This window comes from Delphinapterus leucas, chromosome 13 (assembly GCF_059928025.1).
Source record: "Delphinapterus leucas isolate spDelLeu-1000000601 "Yukka" chromosome 13, BTC_Dleu_Yukka2, whole genome shotgun sequence".
Taxonomy (NCBI): Eukaryota; Metazoa; Chordata; class Mammalia; order Artiodactyla; family Monodontidae; genus Delphinapterus; species Delphinapterus leucas.
The window spans coordinates 65081462-65104909 of record NC_143141.1 but is presented as its reverse complement, the minus strand read 5'-3'; the positions used below and the strand labels follow the sequence as shown (position 1 = coordinate 65104909).

General features: G+C 35.6%; 1 protein-coding gene across 12 annotated transcripts in view; it reads right to left on the bottom strand.

Annotated features, from left to right (window-relative positions):
- The window catches only part of STRN (striatin), a 108042-nt gene that overhangs the window by 14825 nt on the left and 69769 nt on the right, over window positions 1–23448 (bottom strand). For 6 of the 12 annotated variants that reach the window (XM_089923277.1, XM_089923273.1, XM_089923274.1 and 3 more), the window contains 9 exons: window positions 22997–23132; window positions 19134–19244; window positions 16094–16180; window positions 15479–15622; window positions 11935–12015; window positions 11332–11468; window positions 6119–6294; window positions 3983–4030; window positions 3088–3209 (listed from right to left, as the gene is read on the bottom strand). In XM_089923277.1, the coding sequence (XP_089779403.1) occupies window positions 3088–3209; window positions 3983–4030; window positions 6119–6294; window positions 11332–11468; window positions 11935–12015; window positions 15479–15622; window positions 16094–16180; window positions 19134–19244; window positions 22997–23132 (1042 nt within the window). The remainder of the gene's footprint in view (window positions 1–3087; window positions 3210–3982; window positions 4031–6118; window positions 6295–11331; window positions 11469–11934; window positions 12016–15478; window positions 15623–16093; window positions 16181–19133; window positions 19245–22996; window positions 23133–23448) is intronic. The other 6 variants (XM_089923275.1, XM_022574091.3, XM_089923278.1 and 3 more) reach the window with 4 other exon arrangements.

The following is a 23448-nucleotide window of genomic DNA, read 5'->3' as shown; positions in this document are numbered from 1 at the left end:
GTAGGGTTTGAAATGTCTAAATTAAAATTTTAAAGTACATATATTTCTCCTTAAAAAAATTACATATTTCCTTCTCCCTCCCTTTTTTCTTTCCATTTGTCTTGATTTTTTTAAAAAGCATGTTAACATAAACCATTTGAATTTAATCTACTTTCAGAGAAACCACAACTCACATCCCCCGAGGAAGTGAACGGAGACCCTCCTCTGATGTCCTTCAGCACTTTGGATACACTCTTTAGGCCATTTGTGCTATGAATGGCAGTCATTCTTGGGAGCAACAGGCCTCTGTCATCATTAATGGACACGAACTGAGACCTACAGGAATCCCCAAATGCTCAAACAGCAAGATGTGACACATGAATGATGTGCATGTGGGGGAGGGGCAAGGAGAAGGCAGGGGAGGGGGTTTGCTTAGCACTGTTTCCTGATAAAAGCCAACTTGGAAATTTTACTTGTTAACCCTCACAATGAGTCTACGAAGTGGTACTTTCAAGATGGCTCACAGATGTTAGATTTAAAATGTCAATGGTGTTATCTGACCTACATCCTCTCTTAGTCATACCATAAAATATTTATTGAAGATAAACTATGTGTTAGGCACTATGCTAGATGCAGGGGCCATGGAGATGATTAAGACACAGTACCATCCTTGTCTTCAAAAGACAATGTGGTAAGTACAATAATAGTGACAGATACCAGTTACCACGGAGAGTGGCTGGGATGAATGAAACCTTCTTGGAGAGAATGACACCTAGAGTACAGATGTTGGCCAGTCAAAGGACAGAGGGAAGGCATTCCTGGCAAAGGAGGCAGCTCCTACAAAATCACAGAAGGAAAAATAGCATGCTATGTGGGGAAATTTATAAGAAAGTCAGTATTACTGGACTGTGAAATTTGAGGCAAGAAGTGGAAGAGATGAGAGTGGCTAGTTTATGGTGGGATTTCTATGACGTATTAAAGAAATTATCCTAAAAGCAATAGGGAACCACTGAAGGGTTTCCCAGGAGAAGCAGGGTGAAGTAAGTATTTAATAAGGTAACTTTGATTATAGTGTAGAAGACAGATTGGAAAGAATCAAGATGAAGGCAAGGGGACTGTTTCAGAAGACTGGGAGAGTGAAGGTGAAGACCCAGACGAGGACAGTGATAAAAGGGGCAGAGCAGGAGTAAATTCAAGAAATATTCAGGGGGAGGTAATTAATAAGGTATAGATAGTAAAACGGTACAAGGAATCAATGATAACTCTTAGTTTTCTAGTTTGGATAATTCTGGTAGTGCCACCAACTGATAAGAATACATGGAAAGGGAATTCCCTGGCAGTCCAGTGGTTAGGACTTAGCATTCTCACTTCGATCCCTGGTCGGGGAACTAAGATCCCGCAAGCCACACGATGCCACCCTTGCCCTCCCCAAAAAAAAATATATATGGAAGAAGAAACAGTGCTTGTAGGGATTTATGTACAATGAGACAGCCACTTTGAGATGTTCTGTAGGTAGTCTGAAGCCTAAAGAAGAGATTTATGAGTCAATAGCATATAAAACCACAAAGTGGATTCAATCTACCAAAGAAGATGTGTGCAATGCAAAGAATGAGTTAGGGTCTGGCCTTGATAAATGTTAATATTTAAGGTGAGAAAAATAAAAGGAGTTTATGATGGACAGGGAATAGAAACTGTCATAGAGTTAAGTGTCAAAAAAGCCAATACTGAACAGATTTCAAAAAGGACGGAGTGGTCCACAGTTTCAGATAGCCAGTATATCCAGTAAAATAAGGACTGTAAAATACCCCTTGGATCAGCCAAATTAGGTAGATACTGATATCTTGTTATATTTAACTGGAACAGCCAGAAGATAGAATGCAGAGGGATCATGCACAGGGAAAGGACATGGAATTAGTAACTAGTAATTGTGATTCCTAGACGATATCACCAAAGAGACACAGGAATGAAAGAAATGAAGGAAAGAGAGACTAAACAAAAGCCAGAGAGGGAAATGGAGTCAGAAAAGGCTTCTCCTTGCCCAGGATGGGAGACACTTGAATTTACTTACATGCTGAGGGGATGGAAAGAGAACAAAGAGGGTAAAGCTTCAGATGAGGGCAAGAGAGAGCAAACGAGAAAGAGTCAGCCAGAAACAGAGAAGAAGAATGATATCAGAGTGAAGTCTCAAAGGAAACAAGAGAATGAGGTCAAGAGCAAAGGGGAAGGGCTGGCTTGGGACAGAATGAGGTCAACCGATATCTGGTACAGGGATACAGTAAGTAAGGAAAAGCATGAAACAGATAAATCTGTAAGAGAATTGTGGAGGGAGAGGGGGTGTTAACCTTCACAAAATATATGTTAAATGCTTATTAAATAAGTGTGAGAAGAAACTTTTAGTTACTGAATTTCTTATCTTTACTTAGGTTTATTAGTAAAATTAATTAAATGATAACAAAAATAAAATATGGTTTTATGACATATTTGACACTTCATACCATTCTAGAATTTAAGGAGAATTTTAAGAGGAAACCAAAATAGTTCCTAAACAGTTTTTGCAAGGGAATTTATGATAATATCTAGTGACAGATTATAATACAGTTTTTTGTTTCACGGTGCTGTTCCCAAATCTAAAGGACACTTCTTAATTTTTTAAAGCCTTTTAAATATTTTGGTGCCATACACTTTAAAAATCATTAGCCTCTATACCCTCCAATAATTGATCAAGAAGATGATGCCATCATTCATTTTCCTTCAAAGTTATTTGTCAAGAATAGTGACAAAATATGATTACAGATTAGTAATAATGTATCAAGTACTGTACAGATGCCTACAATGAAGAAAACAATTGTCAATCAAGCCAGCATTTCCAATCAGTAAGACTTCTGGGGGTGGGAACTGTTTTCTTGGGAAAAATACGTTATTTTGTCTTTTCTTTTAGCATTATGTATAGCAAATTGATTCCCAAATACAGGAGTCCTTTTTAACAAAATAAATACATGGTTCCCTTTTACCAATTTATTTTCAAAAACATCTTATTTTATCCTTATATATGCTATGTAAAATGCATAAAAAGAAAATATTCTTTCATATCTTTGGGGAATCACATACCGTAAGAGTCATAGGGATCGATGTTGGGGTTGGTGGTGTTCCAGCCCTGGATCAGTCCGTCAGTCCCGCCACTATAGCACTGCTCACCATTGCTGCTCATCACCACACAAAGCACTGGACCTCTGGGAAGGAAAATCAATTTCTATTCTCAAAAATCTATCTGATAATAGGACTTCTTAAAAACAAGAATGCTTACTTATTCAAAAGGCTTTCTCTTTTTCTGCTTTGGATAACAAATAAAAAACTATCAAAGCATTATTCATTTTTCTTCCTCTGCTAAACCAGTGGTTGGTAAACTATGGCCTATGGACCAAATCCAACCAGAGGACTGCTTTCGTACAGTCCTCAATCATTTATGGTTTTTACATTTTTTAAAGGGTTGTAATACAAAACCAAACTAAAATCAAGAATGTACAACATTAAATATGCAGCCAGCAAAGCTTAAAAACATTTACTAATTGGCCCTATATTTATAAAAAGTATGCCAACCTCTGTGCTAAATCAAGTGAACAGGTACATTCCTTAGACTTAAATGGAAACTGGAAAAGCGTGCAACATGTGATCACAATAAAAAAAGTCTCAGACATTTTTAAGGAAGAAAGATCAGGATTTCTCATGGTTAAACTTAATTGCCTCAACTTCATTTTAAGAGAGATATATACATCATCTACAAATCATGCAAATAAAATCTAATTTCAGCAAGGACCCCAATTTGGTAGTGATAAACTTGTCTCTAGCATTATATTATCTGCCAGTTTCTTTTACATTTACAAAAAACACTACTAAATACAAAAAAATACATAACACAAATACATACGTGAAAGAAAAGAAAATATGCTAATTAGGCTGATTTACAATGACGCTGATTTAACACAAAGAAAAAGCACATACTTACTTATGAGCTCTGAATGTATAGATAGGCTCCACATCAAGAGAAGTGCTCCTAAATCAGAGAGAGGAGGACTTTTACCACTCTAAGTTTTCAGTAGTAAACAGTATGACAATGTATGTCATAAAATTGCCCCTAGAAATACCAACACTATGATAATATACCATTCTCAACCCCAGTACACAAGAAAGCTTACTTAACACGGATCACATATATTTGCGACTTCAAGAAACAAAATTCTTGTTTAGTAACAATACATTGTTACAGCGCTTTTAGCATTGTCCTAATCTATTTGACTAAAGGAAGAGTGAGCCTCACTCGGGAAAAAACATGGGCTTTGAAGAGATAAACTTCTGGATTCAATTTCCAATTCTGTCATTAACTGACTAACTTTACGCAAATTATTTAATCTTTTGGAACTCCAGATTCCTCTATGTTTAAAATAAAACAGAAAAATAGGGATAACACCAAATATTCACAGGAATAAATGAGATTCTACATGGTAAAAGAGCCTAGGACAGAACCATACACATAGTAGAATTTCAATCAAAAGTACTTTAATTTCCTTGCATTTGCATAAAGGTTAACATTCCTGTCCTTAATACCCGCAGAAACTGTCCAAATCATCAGATTATTCATTACTCAGAACACTGAGTATATGGGTACTCTACAGGGCCTAACACTGGCCATGACTGATAATGGAAACTCGATTTAAAATCGGATTGCACTGTAGTTTTTTTTAAAGGCATATGATATCTCTCCTCATTACCAAAGTTTTAAGTTCAAAGGTAAACAGACTACTGTTACTTGCAATGTGAAGATGTTGATACTAAGCTATCACCAGCAAAAAATTTATTTCAATATTTTTCTAAATTTTAGTCAAGAATATATGATGAGACATTCACATTCTCTGGTCCAGTATGATGTCCACTGTGACTAAAGAACTTGAAAGACAAAAGGCACAATTTATAACCAAGAAATACTTTTTCTCTGCTGAAGACACCTAATCTACATGAGGATTCACTTGGCTTTAAGCAAGATCTGGTTGAGCTATCTGATGAATCAAGTATTTTATCTAGTTTATGTATGACTCACAGCAGGAATGTCATTGATCTCTTTTTATTTATTTATTTATTTATTTTGCCTTATGCGGGCCTCTCACTGTTGTGGCCTCTCCCGCTCCGGACGCGCAGGCTCAGTGGCCATGGCTCACGGGCCCAGCCGCTCCGCGGCATGTGGGATCTTCCCAGACTGGGGCACGAACCGGTGTCCCCTGCATCAGCAGGTGGACTCTCAACCACTGCGCCACCAGGGAAGCCCTGATCTCTTTTAAATTGGGCAATAGATATTCTCTACCAGTAGTAAAACTTCCATAATCTCCTCCATTTGATGTTCATTTCTACTCTTTAATAAAAGAGGTGTCCAACACTGTAGAGGGGCCCTTGCTGGCAGATGCTGGGTTCTGGACCATGTGACCCAAGGAAGAAAAGAGAGGAGTTCCAATAAGGACCCCACCAAGTGGGATCAGGACTAGCGTGGTGACTGATAAAAGGGATTTATACCAACTCATGTCTGTCCATGCTTAGAGAGGAACCAAGAGGCCAAGGCAAGTATTAGCGGTTAAGTGAGAGCAACAACAGTGTCTTTCAGTCTAGACATTTTGGTCAAGGTCAAAAGAAAAGACCAAAGAGAGGTCTCTCACCTCTCCCTGTCCCCCCATCCCCCATCAGCCTTCCCTCCCTCCCACTCCAGAAGTCCAAACCTAGTAAACAACAGGACAAGCTTGGGGTGAGGGTTTGATGATTTTAAACATGCACATACCTGTTTACAACACCAGCAGAAACCTTCAGTGCAGATAAAGAGCTCCCCAAATGTGATAGTTATTTAAAACACTGTATAAAGATTACAATCAACATTCACAAACCATCAGATAATACCGTTTCTCCCTAAGGGTCAGTTTTCCAACCTAAATTAGCTTGTGAGTATGAAGGGAAAAACACCCTAAATTATGTGACATGGTAAAGAAGAAAGAATTAGAAGAGATATTTGGAGAACTTAACAGCAAATAATAAAGTAAGCATTTCTCTTCTGAAAAACTATTAATTAAAATATTTAAATACAGTTAAAGGAGAATATTCTCACTTTTTGGCTGGGGCCGTTTTCTGCAAATTCCACATTTTTAACGTGTGATCCTCTGATGCTGTTATCAAAACAGGCTCAATGGGGTGGAAAGCAAGGGCTCTAATGCCATCAAAGTGACTTCTTAATGTAAACTTAGGGTTCCATGTCTTCCTCAACGCATCCTTATTGTTTGCTATCTATTAAAGAAACAAAAGAAAAATACCAATACATTTAGTTCAGGATAGGAAAAAAACTATATTTCAACATTAATTCTTACTGATTTGTCATCAAACCATCACATTTTGCAACTTTCAAAACAATATAATTTTTAAACATAAATAACCAAATCAATAGGCAAAATTAGCAATATGTTAACAATGGTTTTCTCTGAAGAAATATGAATGCTGTAATAAGAAAACAGGCAACATAATTCAGTACAGAAAGAGGATCAAATAACTTAATAACATAAAATAGATCTTCACTAAGATGATTTCTTAAAAAGACAAGAAATTTCAACCTAAATTATAGAACAGAAACTAATTTTGGATAAGAGTTGAAAAACTAAGTTATCTTTAAACCTGTTAACATTACAGAATATGATACTTTTGAAATTTTCAATGCTTTCTGACAAGAGCTAAATTTTCTTCAAATTGGTAACAAAGTTTATAAACCAGAAACATAAAATGTTAAAACTGGAAGAGACAATCAGATATTACAAAAAAAGATTCCATTGGTAAAATAAATATATTATTATGTTCCTTTTCTCCACAGAATCTGCATCTCAACAACTGAAAAAAATGCACTGTTTTTTCATTCCAAGTAATAGAAAGCCAAAGAGGTTAGTATTTGACTTTACACACAAGCACCATGTATGAACTCTTCACACTCCAAGGCTAACAATCATGCTAGGTTTAAGCAACAGTGGGGCAAGTATTGGTAACACACTGGAGAAATGTTAACCATACTTACAATGACAAAAACCGTCAATGATACTAACAATAGCTGCTATTTTGAGCCTTGTTCATTATTGTGCACATTATTCCAAAAGGCTTAACATGCGTTAACTCAGTTAATCCTCACAGCTCTATGAAGTAGGAATTAACATAATCCCCACTTTACAGACTAGGCATGTTAGGGAAAGAGAAGTTAAGTGACTTGCCGTCTAGTAAATGGAGGAGTCAGGATTCAAAATCAATCAGTCTGGCTTCAGAGGCTATGTATTAATATAAACTATACTTCAGAGCCCAGAAGTTTAGAAATCTGCAGAAAAATCTGGACAGGACATGTCACAACTGGGGCAATAAGTGAAGACAAAACACACTATGCAAGGAACTACTCTAAGTGGGGCTGGTTATCTTTGGGGCAAGCAGGGTTGTGGGGGGAGGTGAAGAAGGCAAGGGCAACTGAACTGACTCCTGCCCACTCTTATTAAAGAGCTAAAAGGTTTTCATATGTAAGAGCACTTAGATTCCTTCCGAGCATCTTAATGTGGTAGGCAGCCACTAACATAGTTCCCGATCAGCCCACTTATTTTTACCTTTGGGTAGTCGCCTTCCACATTATAGGGCTGCTCTATATAACTAACAGCATACAGTAGAAGCTGGAACAAATTACTTCCAAAATTAGGTTATAAAACCTTCCATCTTGAGTGTTCCTGCTCTCTACCTTTTCAGGTGCGCTCACACTGGGAGAAGTCAGCTGCTCTGCTGAGGAGCCCACAGAGAGGCTCACGTGGTGAGTAACTAGTCTCCAGCCAATAGCCAGCAAGAAACCAAGGCCTTCTAACAACTACATGAGTGAGCTTGGAAGTAGATTTTTCCCAAGTCAGGTGTGTGTAAGACTGCAGCCCTTGCCAACGTCTTGACTACAGCTACATGAACAACCAAAACTACACATCTAAGCTGCCCCCAGACTGCTGACCCACAGAAACTATGAGATACAAATGTTTATTGTTTTAAGCTGTTAAGCATGGTGCAAGTTGTTACATAGCAATAGACTGCTAATATGCTTAGTAAAACTAGGAACTACTTTTAGAAACAAACACTAAGTTTTCTAACAATTAAGAGCTCTGAAAAAAGAATGAGCTTTCTCTAGAGAGAGGACTGAGTTCTATCATGTATTAGACAAATTCTTTGTGGAGTTAGTGCAGAGGGAACAAAAGCATCTAATGGGAAGTTCTGCTTCTGGCCACGATGGACTAGATCATTAGGACCAACTGTGTACTGAGGACAGGTAGAAAAGCAGAGCTAAAAGGAAAAAATGCAGATCCAACAAAATAGTGGGGAAAAAACCCAGGATCCAGGGGAAGACAGAGGCCTCAGGAAGTGAGCCTGATCTCTGGAGCTGTTTTCCCCAGAGGGTGTTTACTGATTCCAGAGGAGGTGGCTGAGAGGCTGAGCGGTGCTTCTGACAGCTGTGCAACGCAGGGGGATATAAACTGGTGTCCAGGGCCTGCCAAGGCAGTAGGGCTTAGCAGACCACCTTGCTTTAGGTTTTAATTTCAAGGGCCTGTATCCTACACATAAGAGTGAACTGGAAGAACAACAGCCCTTACAAAGGCCATAGATCAGCTTTAGATCATCTCAAAAATTGAAAATGAAGTCAGGTGATCCAGATTTCTAGTGGCTGCAGACATTTGAGAGAAGAAAATTAAAATATACTCTCTGGGGGAAGATAAACTTAGGCCTGAAGTTATTTCTACAATTTTTCAAATACAGTTATTTGGGCATACTAAAAAATAACTGTACCCATATGAGATAACACAGCATAAATGAAAACAAGCAGAAACAACACATAATAGTAACAGAACTACTGAGTCTCTGATTCAAACTTTAAAATAATCATGCTTACTATGTTCAAGAAGATAAAAGACAAGATTGAAAATTTTGGAAGAAATCTGTAAACCATTTTAAAAAAGTAGTTCTAGAAGCAAAATGTATAAGACTTCAATAGATGAGTTCAATTGCAGATTACACATAACTGAAGAGAGAATTAGCCAACCAGAAGATGAGTCATTTAAAAAATCTAGACTGAAGTACAGAAAAACAAAAGATGGAAAATACAGAAGGGGATCGGAGAGAGAGAATATAAAAAGGGGATCTAACAATATAACTAGAGTTCTAGAAGGAGGGGAGGAGGGGGAGGAGGGAGAGAGGGCGAGGAGGGAGAGGGAGAGAGGGAGAGAGGGAGGGAGGGAGGGAGGGAAGGAGGGAGGGAGGGAGGAAGGGAGAGAGAGAGAGAGGGAGGGAGGGAGGGAGGGAGGGAGGGAGGGAGGGAGGGAGGGAGGGAGGGAGAGTGGGAGAGAGGGAGGTGTAAAAGCAGTATCTGAAGAGAAATGGCTGAGAACTTTACAAAACTGATGGAAACATATTAAGCCAAGAAGCTCTAAGAATTTCAAGGAGGTTAAATAAAAAGAAAATTAAACCTTAGCTCACAATCAAGGCATAGAGAAATACCAGTCACGGAAAAAAATCAGATTACCATTGAATAACCAAAAATAGAAATGACAGTTGACTTTAGCAGAAAACAACAACAAAATATAATGAAACAATATATTTAAAGCACTAAATAAATTTTTGTCAAGTGAAATTCAAAATCAGAGATGATAGTTAACCTACTCAGGCAAAAAAAGACAAAGACAATTTAAGAAAATCAGAAACTAAGAGAACTGGGCACCAGTAGATCTTCACTAAAGAGAAATATTGTGTTCTTAGAGTAAAAGAAAAGTGATCCCAGATGGACAGTCAGATATGCATGGGAGAATGGAAAAAAGCAAAATAGATAATTTAAATGGGTAATTCTAACTGACTATTGAGTGTACAAAACAGAAGCTTGTAGGACATAAATGTATACAGAAATAAAATATATAACAAGACTGACATATACGCAGGGTGAGAGTTTTTTAAGTAAAGTGTTCTAAAGATCTTTGCATGTAAAATTTTGATAAGGATTGTGTGGTAATCTCTAATTTAAAAAGCAATGAAAGAGTGCATAAACTCCAAATAATGGGGAGGGGTGAATAATAAAAAATAATCAACCCCAACTCAGGCAAAAGTAGGAGAAAAACAAACACAGCACAGGTGGCACAAATAGATGGCAGGATTAAATCCAAATTAAGGATTATATCCTTAACTATTTTAAAAAGAAATGGACTAAATGTTTTCTAATTAAAAAAGGTTGTCAAAGGTCAAAAAATAAAAGCCAACTAAATGGTGCTTTTAAAAGACATGTAAGATATAAGGATATAAAAATACTGAAAACAGAAATTTCTTTTTTTTTTTTCAAAATCTGTATCACCTATGTGGAGAATGGAGTGCAAGGGGCCGTTTAGATTAGGTTATTGTAGTAGCTCCAGTTGAAGAAAAAACGGACTAGGAGGGGAGGTAAAAAGACGTACTATATGGATTTCAGTTGTTTTTGGAGGTAAAACCCAAAAGACTTACTAAAGGACTTAGCATAGAGGGAGAGAGTATTTGATTTGCAGGAAGGAGTGAGTGGCGAGGGTTCCTCTTCTGAGTACTTCCAAGGTTCACTTAGGGATCCATCCTACATCCTCCATGTGGCAGGAGCTACATTGTATTCCCCAACAAAGATAATGAATATCAAAGTGAGAGGATTTTAATGAAGAGTTAAGATAGGCTGTGACTACTTTATGAAATAAGCAACTGTTTTTCTGATAATTGATTATGATGAACAATTATAAAACAACTGTATTTGAGATTAAGTAAATGCATGCATGCATAAAGGTGTAAAGATTCCAATTTTGGTCCAAATCACTGACTGGTCAGCCTTAACATCTGGAAAGCATCCTGTACACACCCTTGCCTAACAACAGCTGAAACTACTTCTCAGCAGGATACTGATGATGTATTAAAGAAGCAAGACAAATGTTGCCTTTAGGCAGGCATGAATTTCAACTAATCACTGGTGCCCTAAAACATAAAACAAAATCCAAATTTGGTGATAGAAAAGGGAATTCTTTCCCTTATCTAAAACCAATGAATAAGCTATACTAATTTATGAATTTAGGTAAAGCCCATAATTTTAGTCACTGCATGATGTGAAAAGTATTATTGTTTATTTTTATAATATATTCATATTTTCAAAGTTTGTGATTAAAACTGAAGCAAATTCTACACTTGTGAAGAAGTCTTACCATCATCACTTTTTCTATAAAATTAACTTTTTATTTTTTAAAAATAAATAAAAACAACAAAACTAAAACTACTACTCACATCATAAGTTAATGAGTCTGCTTCATTGGCCACTGTAAGGCCTGCCAATTCTCCAAGTCCCAGTTCACTTTCAAGGGCTTCATCTGCTCCCATGATGAATGACTTCCCAGAAGAAGGAGGAAACGTCAATGCTTCCACTGAAGGGGGAAGACAAAAGAAACATTGAAAAAGCCATGTAAATAGTCAACAATTAGTCTCATAAGGGCATGTCTACATTTGATTATTTTTAAATGCTTTTAAACACAATAAAATTCAGTGAGCAGAAAATCCTGAAGAATTGCTTAACTTTGTCATCATCTAAGAAAAGTACAACATGAAACAAATCCATTGTCCTTTCTTTTTCACTAGAGAAAAATGTATAAATGTATAAAAGAAAGTAGGTTTTCCTAATTTGATATTTCATGCTAATTACCCAATTGATTTCTATCAATTATTAAAACATGTACAACAAGTGATTCTGAATACTGCTGGCTGCATTTAAAGTAAAACTGGTTAATTCTATAACCTGAAGTAATATGGAAAATTTCAAATGAAAATGGTCGTAATTGTAAAATGTGCCTATGTAAGGCAAAACTAGTATGTGTTGTTAGAACTCAGGATTACCTCTGGAGAAGAGGGAAGGGGTAGTGTTTGAAGGAAGCACCATCAGGACTTCTAGGTCCGGGTAATGTTCTGCTTCTTTACCTAGGCAGTGGTGACATGGTTGATTTCCCTTTGAGATCATTCACTGAGCTGCACCCTCAGGACTTCAGCAGTTTACTGTAGGTATGTTATATTTCATTTAAAAAGATTTATTTCAAACAAGTTTTTTAAAAGTGTCCATTTGAGGGCTTCCCTGGTGGCGCAGTGGTTGAGAGTCCGCCTGCCGATGCAGGGGACACGGGTTCGTGCCCCAGTCCCGGAAGATCCCACATGCCGCGGAGCGGCTGGGCCCGTGAGCCATGGCCACTGAGCCTGCGCGTCCGGAGCCTGTGCTCCGCAAAGGGAGAGGTCACAACAGTGAGAGGCCCGCGTACCGCAAAAAAAAAAAAAAAAAAGTGTCCATTTGAACACTTTTTATAAATGCAAATTACTCTGACAAGCCATCAGAGGTAGCTCTCTAAATAGTTTTCTACAGGTGGTTACTTTACTGATGACAAACATTTATGAGTTGATTAGATGAATTTAGTAGTTTAAACTCTGGCTGCTAAAGAAGTAAATTAACTTTTTTTTGAAAGAAACAATTTTATTAATCAGTATATGCAGAAAACAGATTTACAAGGTGTTTTTCAGTTTTACATTCAATCATATAATTTTAGATTCAACCATAAATATTTGTTGAAGAAATGAAAGAACAGTTATGTGCTTTTATAAATAGTAGTGGCAGGAACTCTACTCAAAATCCTTATAAGAACAAAGTAGAGTGTAAATTAATAAGACATTTTCAAATCACCATGCGATAAAGCTGCAATAATAAAAATGGGTTTTACCCAAACATACCATATATCCTATGACGGGTTCAAACAACTCTAAACATTTACTAATAAAGAGTGGGAATTATTTAATTTAGAACAGCAATTTTTATGCCAAAATTTCAACCAAATGATTCATGTGAGACTATGAGGCTAGGTCTTCAGCCAGGTGATTTTTTGTTTGTTTTGCTTTCATGTCTAATATTGCCAGATAACTTTGTTCAGGTGCAAAATAAAAATGGCTCTTCCCCCCAAAAAAGAAACTAAGATTTGTGGGATTTGGCCATACACATTGTGTGGGCTAATTTAACTAATGTTCTAGGAATGGCCAAGTAAAACCTGAAAACAAAGGAAGGCAACAACTGCTTCTACACACACCAGTGGCTAAGCCAGCAGACCTGAGGCCCAAAGAAAGAGAGCACCGATGGGCATAACTGTCGTTGATTGATCTCTAAGAGACCTTAGAACTTTCAACTATAGGTCACATTTCTATCTGGTAACTAAACATTACTGGCTCTAATCAGCTTTTACAAAATAATTTAACTATGCCTCTTAAGTGTGGCACTGCCTTCTGAATCATTATGATAAAAATAAAGTAATAAACTTATACAGCACACACAAGCTATGGAAACTTTTTCTGAAACTGGACTGGAGACCAAGAAGCATCAGTCACAGGCAATGAAAGCTACAACATATTTCTTAAGTGCCTTTTCTATTTCTGAAAATCCTGCACTGAGGGGAAAGACTTAGGACCAATCTTACAGATCATAAGTTAGATATTCAATGCTTCAGTTCTAAGATTCTTAACATTTTTTTTTCCTATCAAGGGCACTTTCTTTGCTTTATATCATCCTTTTTTGTACATGTGTCATTTAGTACGTATTCTGCCTCTATTATTAGAATTCTGCAAGATGAAATCTCTGATAAAACTCTTTTGGAGTTATTAGAATAAGAGAAAAACTAACTTTTCTTCTTATCTAGACCTGACCTTAGAATAAATGAAATTGATTAAAATTCTCACATCTATAAGTGTCAACTGAATGAATATCCTAGTGAACAGCAAACATACCTATTGAGGCCTATGACTTCACATCTTAATTCAAAAGACACATGTCTACATCAAATAAATTGTTCACCTAGAATATAAAGGCGTAACGTGGTTTTTCATTATTTAACGTATGGAAAATGAATTCCCAGTATACTGTAATTAACTCTAACAAATAACTAACCATGTATGGTCAAACAGTTCACTGAAAAAGTATTCCGAACATGAAACTCTATTCATCAAGGTCCCGTCAGTTTATGTCTCTCTAAAACACAGCTGAATTTAAAGCCAAGAAAGAATAAAACATATGATTTTTCTGTGGCTTTTTCCCAGGTTGTTTTGTTCATTAAATAATAATGTGAAGAGGCATATCCACTGCAAATAATTACAATACTTAAATTCAAGGAAATTTTAAAAAATAAAATTTGAAGTATATTTATTAATCATTAAGATTACTTTTATGTCATTCTGGACTTTCAGCTAATGTAAATATATATATTTTAAAATCAATTTACACATATACATTTATAAATAGATACATCAGAACTTAAAAGACAGAAAACTGTATTTATATACGATAAGACTGTACTGTAAAAAACTGGGAACCTAAATATCCAAAAGGGGTGGACTTCCCTGGTGGCGCAGTGGTTAAGAATCCACTTGCTAATGCATGGGACATGGGTTTGAGCCCTGGTCCGGGAGGATCCCACATGCCGTGGAGCAACTAAGCCCATGCGCCACAACTACCGAGACTGCGCTCTGGAACCCGTGAGCCACAAATGCTGAGCCCACGTGCTGCAACTGCTGAGCCCGTGTGCCTGGAGCCCGTGCTCCGCAACAAGAGAAGCCACCGCAATGAGAAGCCTGCACACCACAGTGAAGAGTAGCCCCTGCTCGCCAGAACTAGAGAAAGCCTGTGCACAGCAACGAAGACCCAATGCAGCCAAAAATAAATACATAAATAAAATTATATATATATATACACACACACACACACACACACACACACACACATATATATTTAAAAAGGGGGGAATGGTTAAGAATAAAGTCTAAAATAGAATAATCTTAAAATTACAATTATGAAGATTATTTTTATGATTTCATACAAATAAATAAAATTGAATTATTCTACATGGTGACTATAACTCTGCAAAAAGTATATGCACATAGACAAGGACTGAAAGAGAACAAGAAAAAACAGAAAGTAGAAAATGTGACTAGACCTTCAGGTGTCCTTTTTCCCTTTTTCATTTGTAAATGATAAATTGCTTAAATATTTTAAAATATTTATGTGAGTCTCAAAGTAAACATTTACTATTTATAGTAATAATAATTTAAAGTAATTTTCTCATTGTTGGAATGGTATAATTAGAACTACCTGTGTACACACCAAATACATGGCTTCTGTGGCACTAGGGGATATTCTAAACTATAATTTAGAGTTGATTTTTAAGTTTATACATCTTTTTCAAATCTTAGAGATTACAGTTGGAATCAAACCCCCTTGACTATAAGAAAGCCTACATATGGGGAGTACTACGTAGTTCAAACATTTGTAGAATAAAATTCTTCTCTTAGAGAGCCCTTTCTAATAATTTATATAAGTACATCCAAGTGCTTTTTGTGCTCTAGTGTCTAAAATACTTGCCTTCATCTGCCCTATTTATTTCATGTTCAGGAAGCCTGGAGCTGCTGGGTCTGGAAGGTGAACCCACAGATGGCTGCAATGAGGGAAGTTCATCAACATCTCTCAAATTAGCAAGCATATCTTGCAGTTTTGACCTATTGGGCCCTAGCCCCCAAAAAGGGAGGGAGAGAACAAAAAAGAGGAAATAGAATTATCCAACTGCATCAAAATGGAGTCATAAACCTTACATCTGCCAACATTCACCTTTAAAACTACCCTACTATATTATATTAAAAAGTAATTATTTTCTAAGTTTTCAAATTATTTTAAAAGTTCATTATTTCTTGAAAAAAATTGTGTTTTACATATATTTTTTAGATTAAGCTAATGGAATAACATCACTACTTGCATGAAAAAATGCTCATGTGCAATTTGGACCATTAAAAATAATATTATTCTATAATCCTTGTATACTGCTCTAAACGCAGACAGATACCACAGACTGTGAAGCTACTGCGTACATTGAATTAAACAATCACAGTCTTTTTTGTTTGTTTATATTAAGTTGCATTCATTGCCTTACGTCCTGAAGCTATGGTATCTGAGGTGAAGTATCACGCCCTGCCAATTACTTACCTGTACTTGGATGCTGCATTCTCCCACATCCCTGTTTTGATTGTTTTATATAGGATAGAGGCTGAAACAGATCTTCAGTAGTTTTTCCTGTTGTAAGTTTAATTAAGAATGGGAAAATCTTACCCATAGTCCATTATGTTTTTTTTCCTATACCAGCAAAGAATACAACTATTTTTAAGCAATTTTAACTACTACCTAGAAATATATTCTAAGACAGTATGATTGAAGAACACAATTTGACTGGAAATATTTCTACTAGACCATATTAAAAAGACTCAACTTCTTCCAATGAGTAACAGTTCAATTTTAAAAATACCCATGGTGGTTTATAAATTAATGCTCCATATATCAATTCAAAGCTTTCCTTCAGTTCTATTTTCATTTTAAGTCTTCCAGTTCTGTTTTAATCTTGTCTTCACTCGTTCCCAGACTATCATTTTATCAAGATAACCTGAACTGATGATGATAAACAAAATGTGCTGAACATCAGTCTACAGTCCCTCTCTCTTCAGTGAAAGACATTAAAATTTCTCCTCCTAAAGAATCATTTTTCTTCACCATACTAAAAAGCTACGTGCCATATGCCTGAATAGTGATCAAGATCCCCAGATCCAGGAAACCCAATAGCTTCTATTAGCAGGAATACTGTTCCAGTCAAATGGTGCAGTTTTAGACCTTAAATGCTTAATTCCAACTATAGTGATGCCTTGATATTTGACAAGAACCTAATAATAAATATAATAGTAGATGGATTCTACATAAGTCCTGGATACTTTTCCAACTCAAAGATCTTTTACATTTTAAGACATTCATTATTGTAGCATAATGGCTTAAATATATCAACTTTAAGTCAATCTGACGATTAAAATATTCTCCTTATTTCTTGTGTATGACAGACAAATATTCCTTAAAATTTCAGTTTAACTGCTTTTATCATGGCTCTGAAAAGCCATAATAAACCATGTCTCACTATTGTTTAAGATTAAATTTTTATCAGTATTTTTTTTTGTTCTTCTGAGAATGCTTATTTTGTCCTTTTTTTATAACATTTTTATTGGAGTATAATTGCTTTACAATGGTGTGTTAGTTTCTGCTTTATAACAAAGTGAATCAGTTATACATATGTCCCCACATCTCTTCCCTCTTGCGTCTCCCTCCCTCCCACCCTCCCTTCTAGCTGGTCACAAAGCACCGAGCTGATCTCCCTGTGCTATGTGACTGCTTCCCACTAGCTATCTATTTTACATTTGGTAGTCTATATATGTCCATATATGCACTACCACTCTCTCACTTTGTCCTAGCTTACCCTTCCCCCTCCCCGTGTCCTCAAGTCCATTCTCTAGTAGGTCTGCATCTTATTCCCGTCTTGCCCCTAGGTTCTTCATGACCTTTTTTTTTTAGATTCCATATATATGTGTTAGCATATGGTATTTGCTTTTCTCTTTCTGACTTACTTCACTCTGTATGACAGACTCTAGGTCCACCCACTTCACTACAAATAACTCAATTTCGTTCATTTTTATGGCTGAGTAATATTCCATTGTATATATGTGCCACATCTTCTTTATCCATTCATCGACACACTTAGGTTGCTTCCATGTCCTGGCTATTGTACATGGAGCTGCAATGAACATTGTGGTACATGACTCTTTTTGAATTATGGTTTTCTCAGGGTATATGCCCAGTAGTGGGATTGCTGGGTTGTATGGTAGTTCTATTTTTAGTTTTTTAAGGAACCTCCATACTGTTCTCCATAGTGGCTGTATCAATTTACATTTATTTTTAAATAAAAAGTATAAAACGTTCTTATGTTTTAATATTAAACCTTCCTCACTTGGATTTAATTTACATTGAGAAGGCATCAAATGTCATTATCTCTCAGTTACATAATGGTTGGTACAGTACTAACGTCAATAATGGCCACTGACTTTTTATCCATTAAAGCTAAATACTTGTAAATTCTAAGATATTTTAAATAACGATTTAGTATTTATCAGTAACTACTAGATTGTAAAAGAATGACTGGTCTTTGATAATCCCTAGCATCACTATAAAAAGAGAAAAAGAAAAGGCATATCCTTCCAGCCTTTTGCAATTTTAAACACATGCCTCACTCAAGTTGGATTTTAATCCTACTTTACACTACTTTAATATCCCAAAGGATGAAATTCCTATTGCCATAAAAGGGAGACCCATGTCCATACTGTCAATAACAGTGGTAACACAAGGAGATAGACAGTTCAGCCTTGCTCTCCTAAAAAGGTGTTTAAGATGGTTTTCAGGGATGTTTGAAAGCTTTTGTATTTCTATTTTAAATACTTAACTAGATCTATTGTTAAACTTTATTAATAATTTGAATAAGTTATATAGATATGATTCATAGGGCTAGAAATTTCATTTTAACTTCCATTTTTGATGTGGCACTCATTTTGTTGAAAAAAAAAAAACAAACCTAATTGGTAATATTACAAATGAAATTGGCCAAAAATTTAAATTAGAAAAATAAATACTTAAAACAAGTTGTGTATCTGACTCTGTGCCCTGTATAGAATATAGTGATGAGAGCAAATGAACTGTGTGTTATGAACACATAGAATATTCAGGGGTAGAAATTAACTTTCTTTCTGTCTCCAAGACTTAAAATTATAATAATTTTGGTGGCTTGTCAGAGTGTTAGTCACACTCGACGAGATTTAAAATTGTCAACAGTGAAAAACCATTACTGTAATTAAGCACATCTAATTTTAAAAATCAAATGATCAATATGTGTGAAAACATAGTTCCACATACTCATGACACTCTGGATTTATTACTGGAATATATTATAATTCCATAATTATACGCACAGCCTTTTTTTTTTAAAGTTCATAATCAAACAGCTAACCATTTAATTTCAACCCCTGAGAACAAGTGAAAAGGAAAGAGGTCAGGAGCAGAAAAGAAAAAGAGTAAGTAGTTTTAGGAAAACATTGGAGAAAAAAATTGGGGGATATGAAAGAGGTAAGATTTATGATTTATAGATACAATGTTTTCCACTTACTCTTCACCCCCTTTTTCCCCTTTCTCTCCTTTTTGTATTGTTCCTTGAGTTTGGTAATTACTCCCTGGTCCACATTCCAAGCTTCAGGCATGAGACACTGGTCTTCCTTTTCTAAACAGAGTGAAACAAATGAAACAGCCTTTTTCAATAAAATATTGAACAATATTCAATAAAATATTGAACAGTGAACAGTAAATTCACTGTTATGTCAATGGATGGACATAACAACCATTTTCTTCATAGTAGCACTAATTTTAAGGTCATTACTTATTCATTAGATAGATACATGTCACATAAAATATAATATCCAAGAAACAAGTGATCAATTCAATTTCCTAGGTAATAATATCAAATCTCTCTTGAAATAGACATAGAAAAAAAAAAACCTGCAAGATTTGAGCTACTTATAGTATATTAAGCCCCAAAAGTCCATATTCAAGAACCCCTCATTTTCATCCCATTTTCTGAATTTCATTAGGATTGACTCACAAAAAACCCATTTCTTATTAAGTTATGTAATGAAAGAAGATTAAGCATTTGTACAAAATAGTCTTCAATGATCTTTTCATTTCAAAAATTGTATATTTTTGGCATGTGTTTATCAGCAAATGATCATTTTTTATTTTACAGGCTTTATAAATAGCACTTTGTAAACTTATTAATCAACCCGGCATTCAATATTTAAAACAATTTAAGTGACCTGTTAATTTAAAAATATTTAAATCAGGAAACTGAGCTTCTAGTAAAAAAGAAATTCAATCAGTAATTTTCACTATTTCAGGAGTAGAAAATTTAAAGAGTAAATATGTTATATATTTTATACTTACTATAATATAATTTACTATATGCATATAATGTTATATAAGTGTTAGCTTAGAACACTCACTTGAATTCAAGACTCATACATATACCCAATTGCTTACTCTATATTTCTATTAGGAAGTCAAAACTCAAACCAAACATACAAAAACCAAACTCTCAATCTTCCCCATCCAATCTGTTCCATCTACAGGGTTCCCCATCTTATTTGAAGGCAATTCCAGACTTCCATTAGATCAGACCAAAAATCTCCCTTTCTTCCAAACCCCACATCAAATATTTCAGGAAATACCGTTTTCTCTACCTTTAAAACACACCCAGAATCTGACCACTTCTCAGCAAATCCACTACTTCCCTAACCTCTGTCTCTTGCTAGAATTACTGCAAATGTTTTCCCACTCTCCCCTCCAAGTCTATTGCCAACACTGATTGCCCTGGGTAGTCTATTCTCAACACAGCAGCCAAAGTGATGCTTTAAAACAAAAGCTGGATCATGTCACCTTTCCAGCTCAAATCCTTCCCATGGTTCCCCATCTCACCAGTGGTCTACATAGCTCCACTTGATTTGATCATTTCTTACTACATTCCCCTCAGAATCACTCTGCTCCAGCCACTCTAGCTTCTTTGAAGTCCTCAAGCATACCAGGGCTACGGCTATCTTAGGGCATTTGCTCTGGTTTTCTTCTTCTTGAACACTCCTTCCCTGGATACCATGTGGATAACTCCCTCATCAATGTTGTCTTTTGTTCAAATGTTACCCTCTCAATGGGCCTTACCATGACCACTCTATTTCATATTGTAACCTGTCCCACTCCACCTGACCCTGACCCCAGCACTCTCTATCCCACTTACTCTGTTCTCCTTTTTTCTATTTCCCATAGCATTTATCATATTCTGACATACTATATCATTTATCATGTTTGTCTCTTACTGCTATATCCTGTTAGTAGAATGTAGGACCACAGGGGTAGGGATCTTCACCTAGAAGACTTGATACATAGAAGGCACGTGATCAATATTTGTTCAGTGATTGGAATAAACCAAAATGAACCAGAATAAACAGAAATCTGTCTATCTTTAACAAGTTTCAATCCACAGTTTAAAAAACAGATAATTGGGTCTCTGAATATAAACTCAACATTTTTATTGAGTTTTTATAGGCTAAACATTTTTATAGATCTAACTACCAATATATTCTACTAACAGCAGTAGAAACAGTCTACGTTTTTCAGAAAGTCTAACAATCAAAAATGTTAATTTTCATCAATCACATCTTAATAATAAATTAAACTGAGTTGGCTCTTGCATCCTAGAATGTCTTCAGTTTTTTAAAGTAAAAATTTAGCTATATCATACTCTTAACTAGGTGTCATACTGATAACAACAGTAACAGAAGATCACAGGAGAACTGTGGTAAAATCTATTTGCTTGTGAGAAACTAAGGAGATTCTTAGCATAAGCACAGTAACTTTTTTTAGGGGTATGGGGAACGGATAAAGGAAGCCCTTAAAGTGATTTAAATGCCCATTCAACTGAACAGGATTTGCAATCTAGTTTTGTTAATTGATTAAAAGTGAAATGAATTGAATTTAAATTTTAAAATCCTTAACACATACAAGGCCAAACTTCTGGTAAAGAAACCTTCAGTCAACTGAAAAATTCCATTCACTCATACTCATAAACAGAAATGTCCAAGACACTACTAAAGAGTGAGACAGCTCAGATGTGGGAACAGTCACTCATTTTCACCAGTAAATTCATAGCAGGTTACAGACCTGTATCACATAGTACTCTGGGCCATGACTCACACCTTAAAGCAAAGGAAGTTATGAAGGGACAATGCAGCTGTCTTTGGAGAAAAATGAATCCCAATTACCCTTGCAATAAGACTGGCAAAGAAAAGGCCAACTATCATTTATACAGATGTGTGACTCCTCAGAGAATGACCTCAGTGTAGCACGGTGGATCTAACTATATTGGAAGAATTGTTGCCTAAAATATCTAAATAACTTGATACATAAGCTCAGTAAGGAATAAGACAGGAGAGATACTCGTTTTACTTTAACTTCCCCTGGTTTCCAAACTCTGTTCTGTTGGGGAAAAAGAAAAAGCCAGTCACTAAATAGCCATTATATTCTTCAATGACTAAGTAATTATCCCAAATAATTCTTCAAATATTTACCACAAAAAAAGGAAAAGAAGTGGCATTATTGCTATCAGAGTCCCTGAAGGTAAAGCCTCAAGGAAAAATTAAGATAGTTACTGTTTCCCTAACCTTATCTGTCTTTAAAGTACATAGACTGTAAGCCAAGGGAATCCTGGAATTCTTCAACCTCAGAAGAAAATTTTCTCATTCTCAGTATCTACATGCCTTCTGTCTGTCTCTCTCCTTCTCTCACACACACACACATACACACACGTGATAGAACTGATCACTTTTGAAGAATTTATCACAATCCTACCTTACTGATAGGACAATTCATTTCCAAACGCCTAGAATGATCTGTGCTGTAGAAGTTTTCCCTAAAATACTTGTTTGAACTCTTACTAGATGTTTAAAATATTAAATTTGTTTAGAACCATTTGTGCAAAAAAATTCTATGCCTTGTACAAAATGATGAAACTTGACTAAAATGAATGAATAACTACAACTTTTTAACTTATACTTCTTTTTGCACAGAAAATGCCAGAGATGAGATCTCTAAAATCCTCTACTACATTCTCATACTCAATTTCCACAAAATCTATATTTGCAAGTTCTACTGTCTAGGTAGAAAACAGAGAACATTCTATATATGAATTCAAATTATTTTCATACTGTATTGCTTATGTTAAAAGATGAGGTAACTAGTTGTACAACCTTCTTTAAGCACACACACACACATACCCTGGAAAAAAGGTGACAACAGAAAAGTCCACAGAATGTTCAACATTTCAACATTACAAGAGGTTTAAAATGTTCTTCAAGATGTTGCCCTCCTAGTAAAATATTAGTTTCGTTCATTTACATAACATCTCTAGTTGGATCCAGTATGCTTCCTTACCCCAGTCTGTTCCATCGCCTGCACTTCTGGATTCATTGTCTCCTTCTTCTGATGTAACCAAAAAGTCAAACTCCTTTAGAGCTTCTTTTGTATCTCGATCTTCACTGCTATCAGGCAATACTTTTTTCCTAACAATCTAATGAAAAAAACATGCTCAATTAAAATATTAGGATATATTATGGGATTAATTTAAGTAAAGAAGGCAATATCCTTTTACCACTGAATGAGAAAACCGAATTATTTTCTTCAGAAAATGCATCTTTGTTGTGTTAAATAACTGTAATACCTATCCAATTCAGTAGAAAACACAGATGTCATTTTAAAAAGATATACATTATACATTTTAAAGTAGTGATTTAAACTTTGTTAAATGATGGCTTGTTTGTTTTAAATAAACAAATGGAATCATATACTGAAAACACTGGAATATAAGACATGCATTTAAATTACAG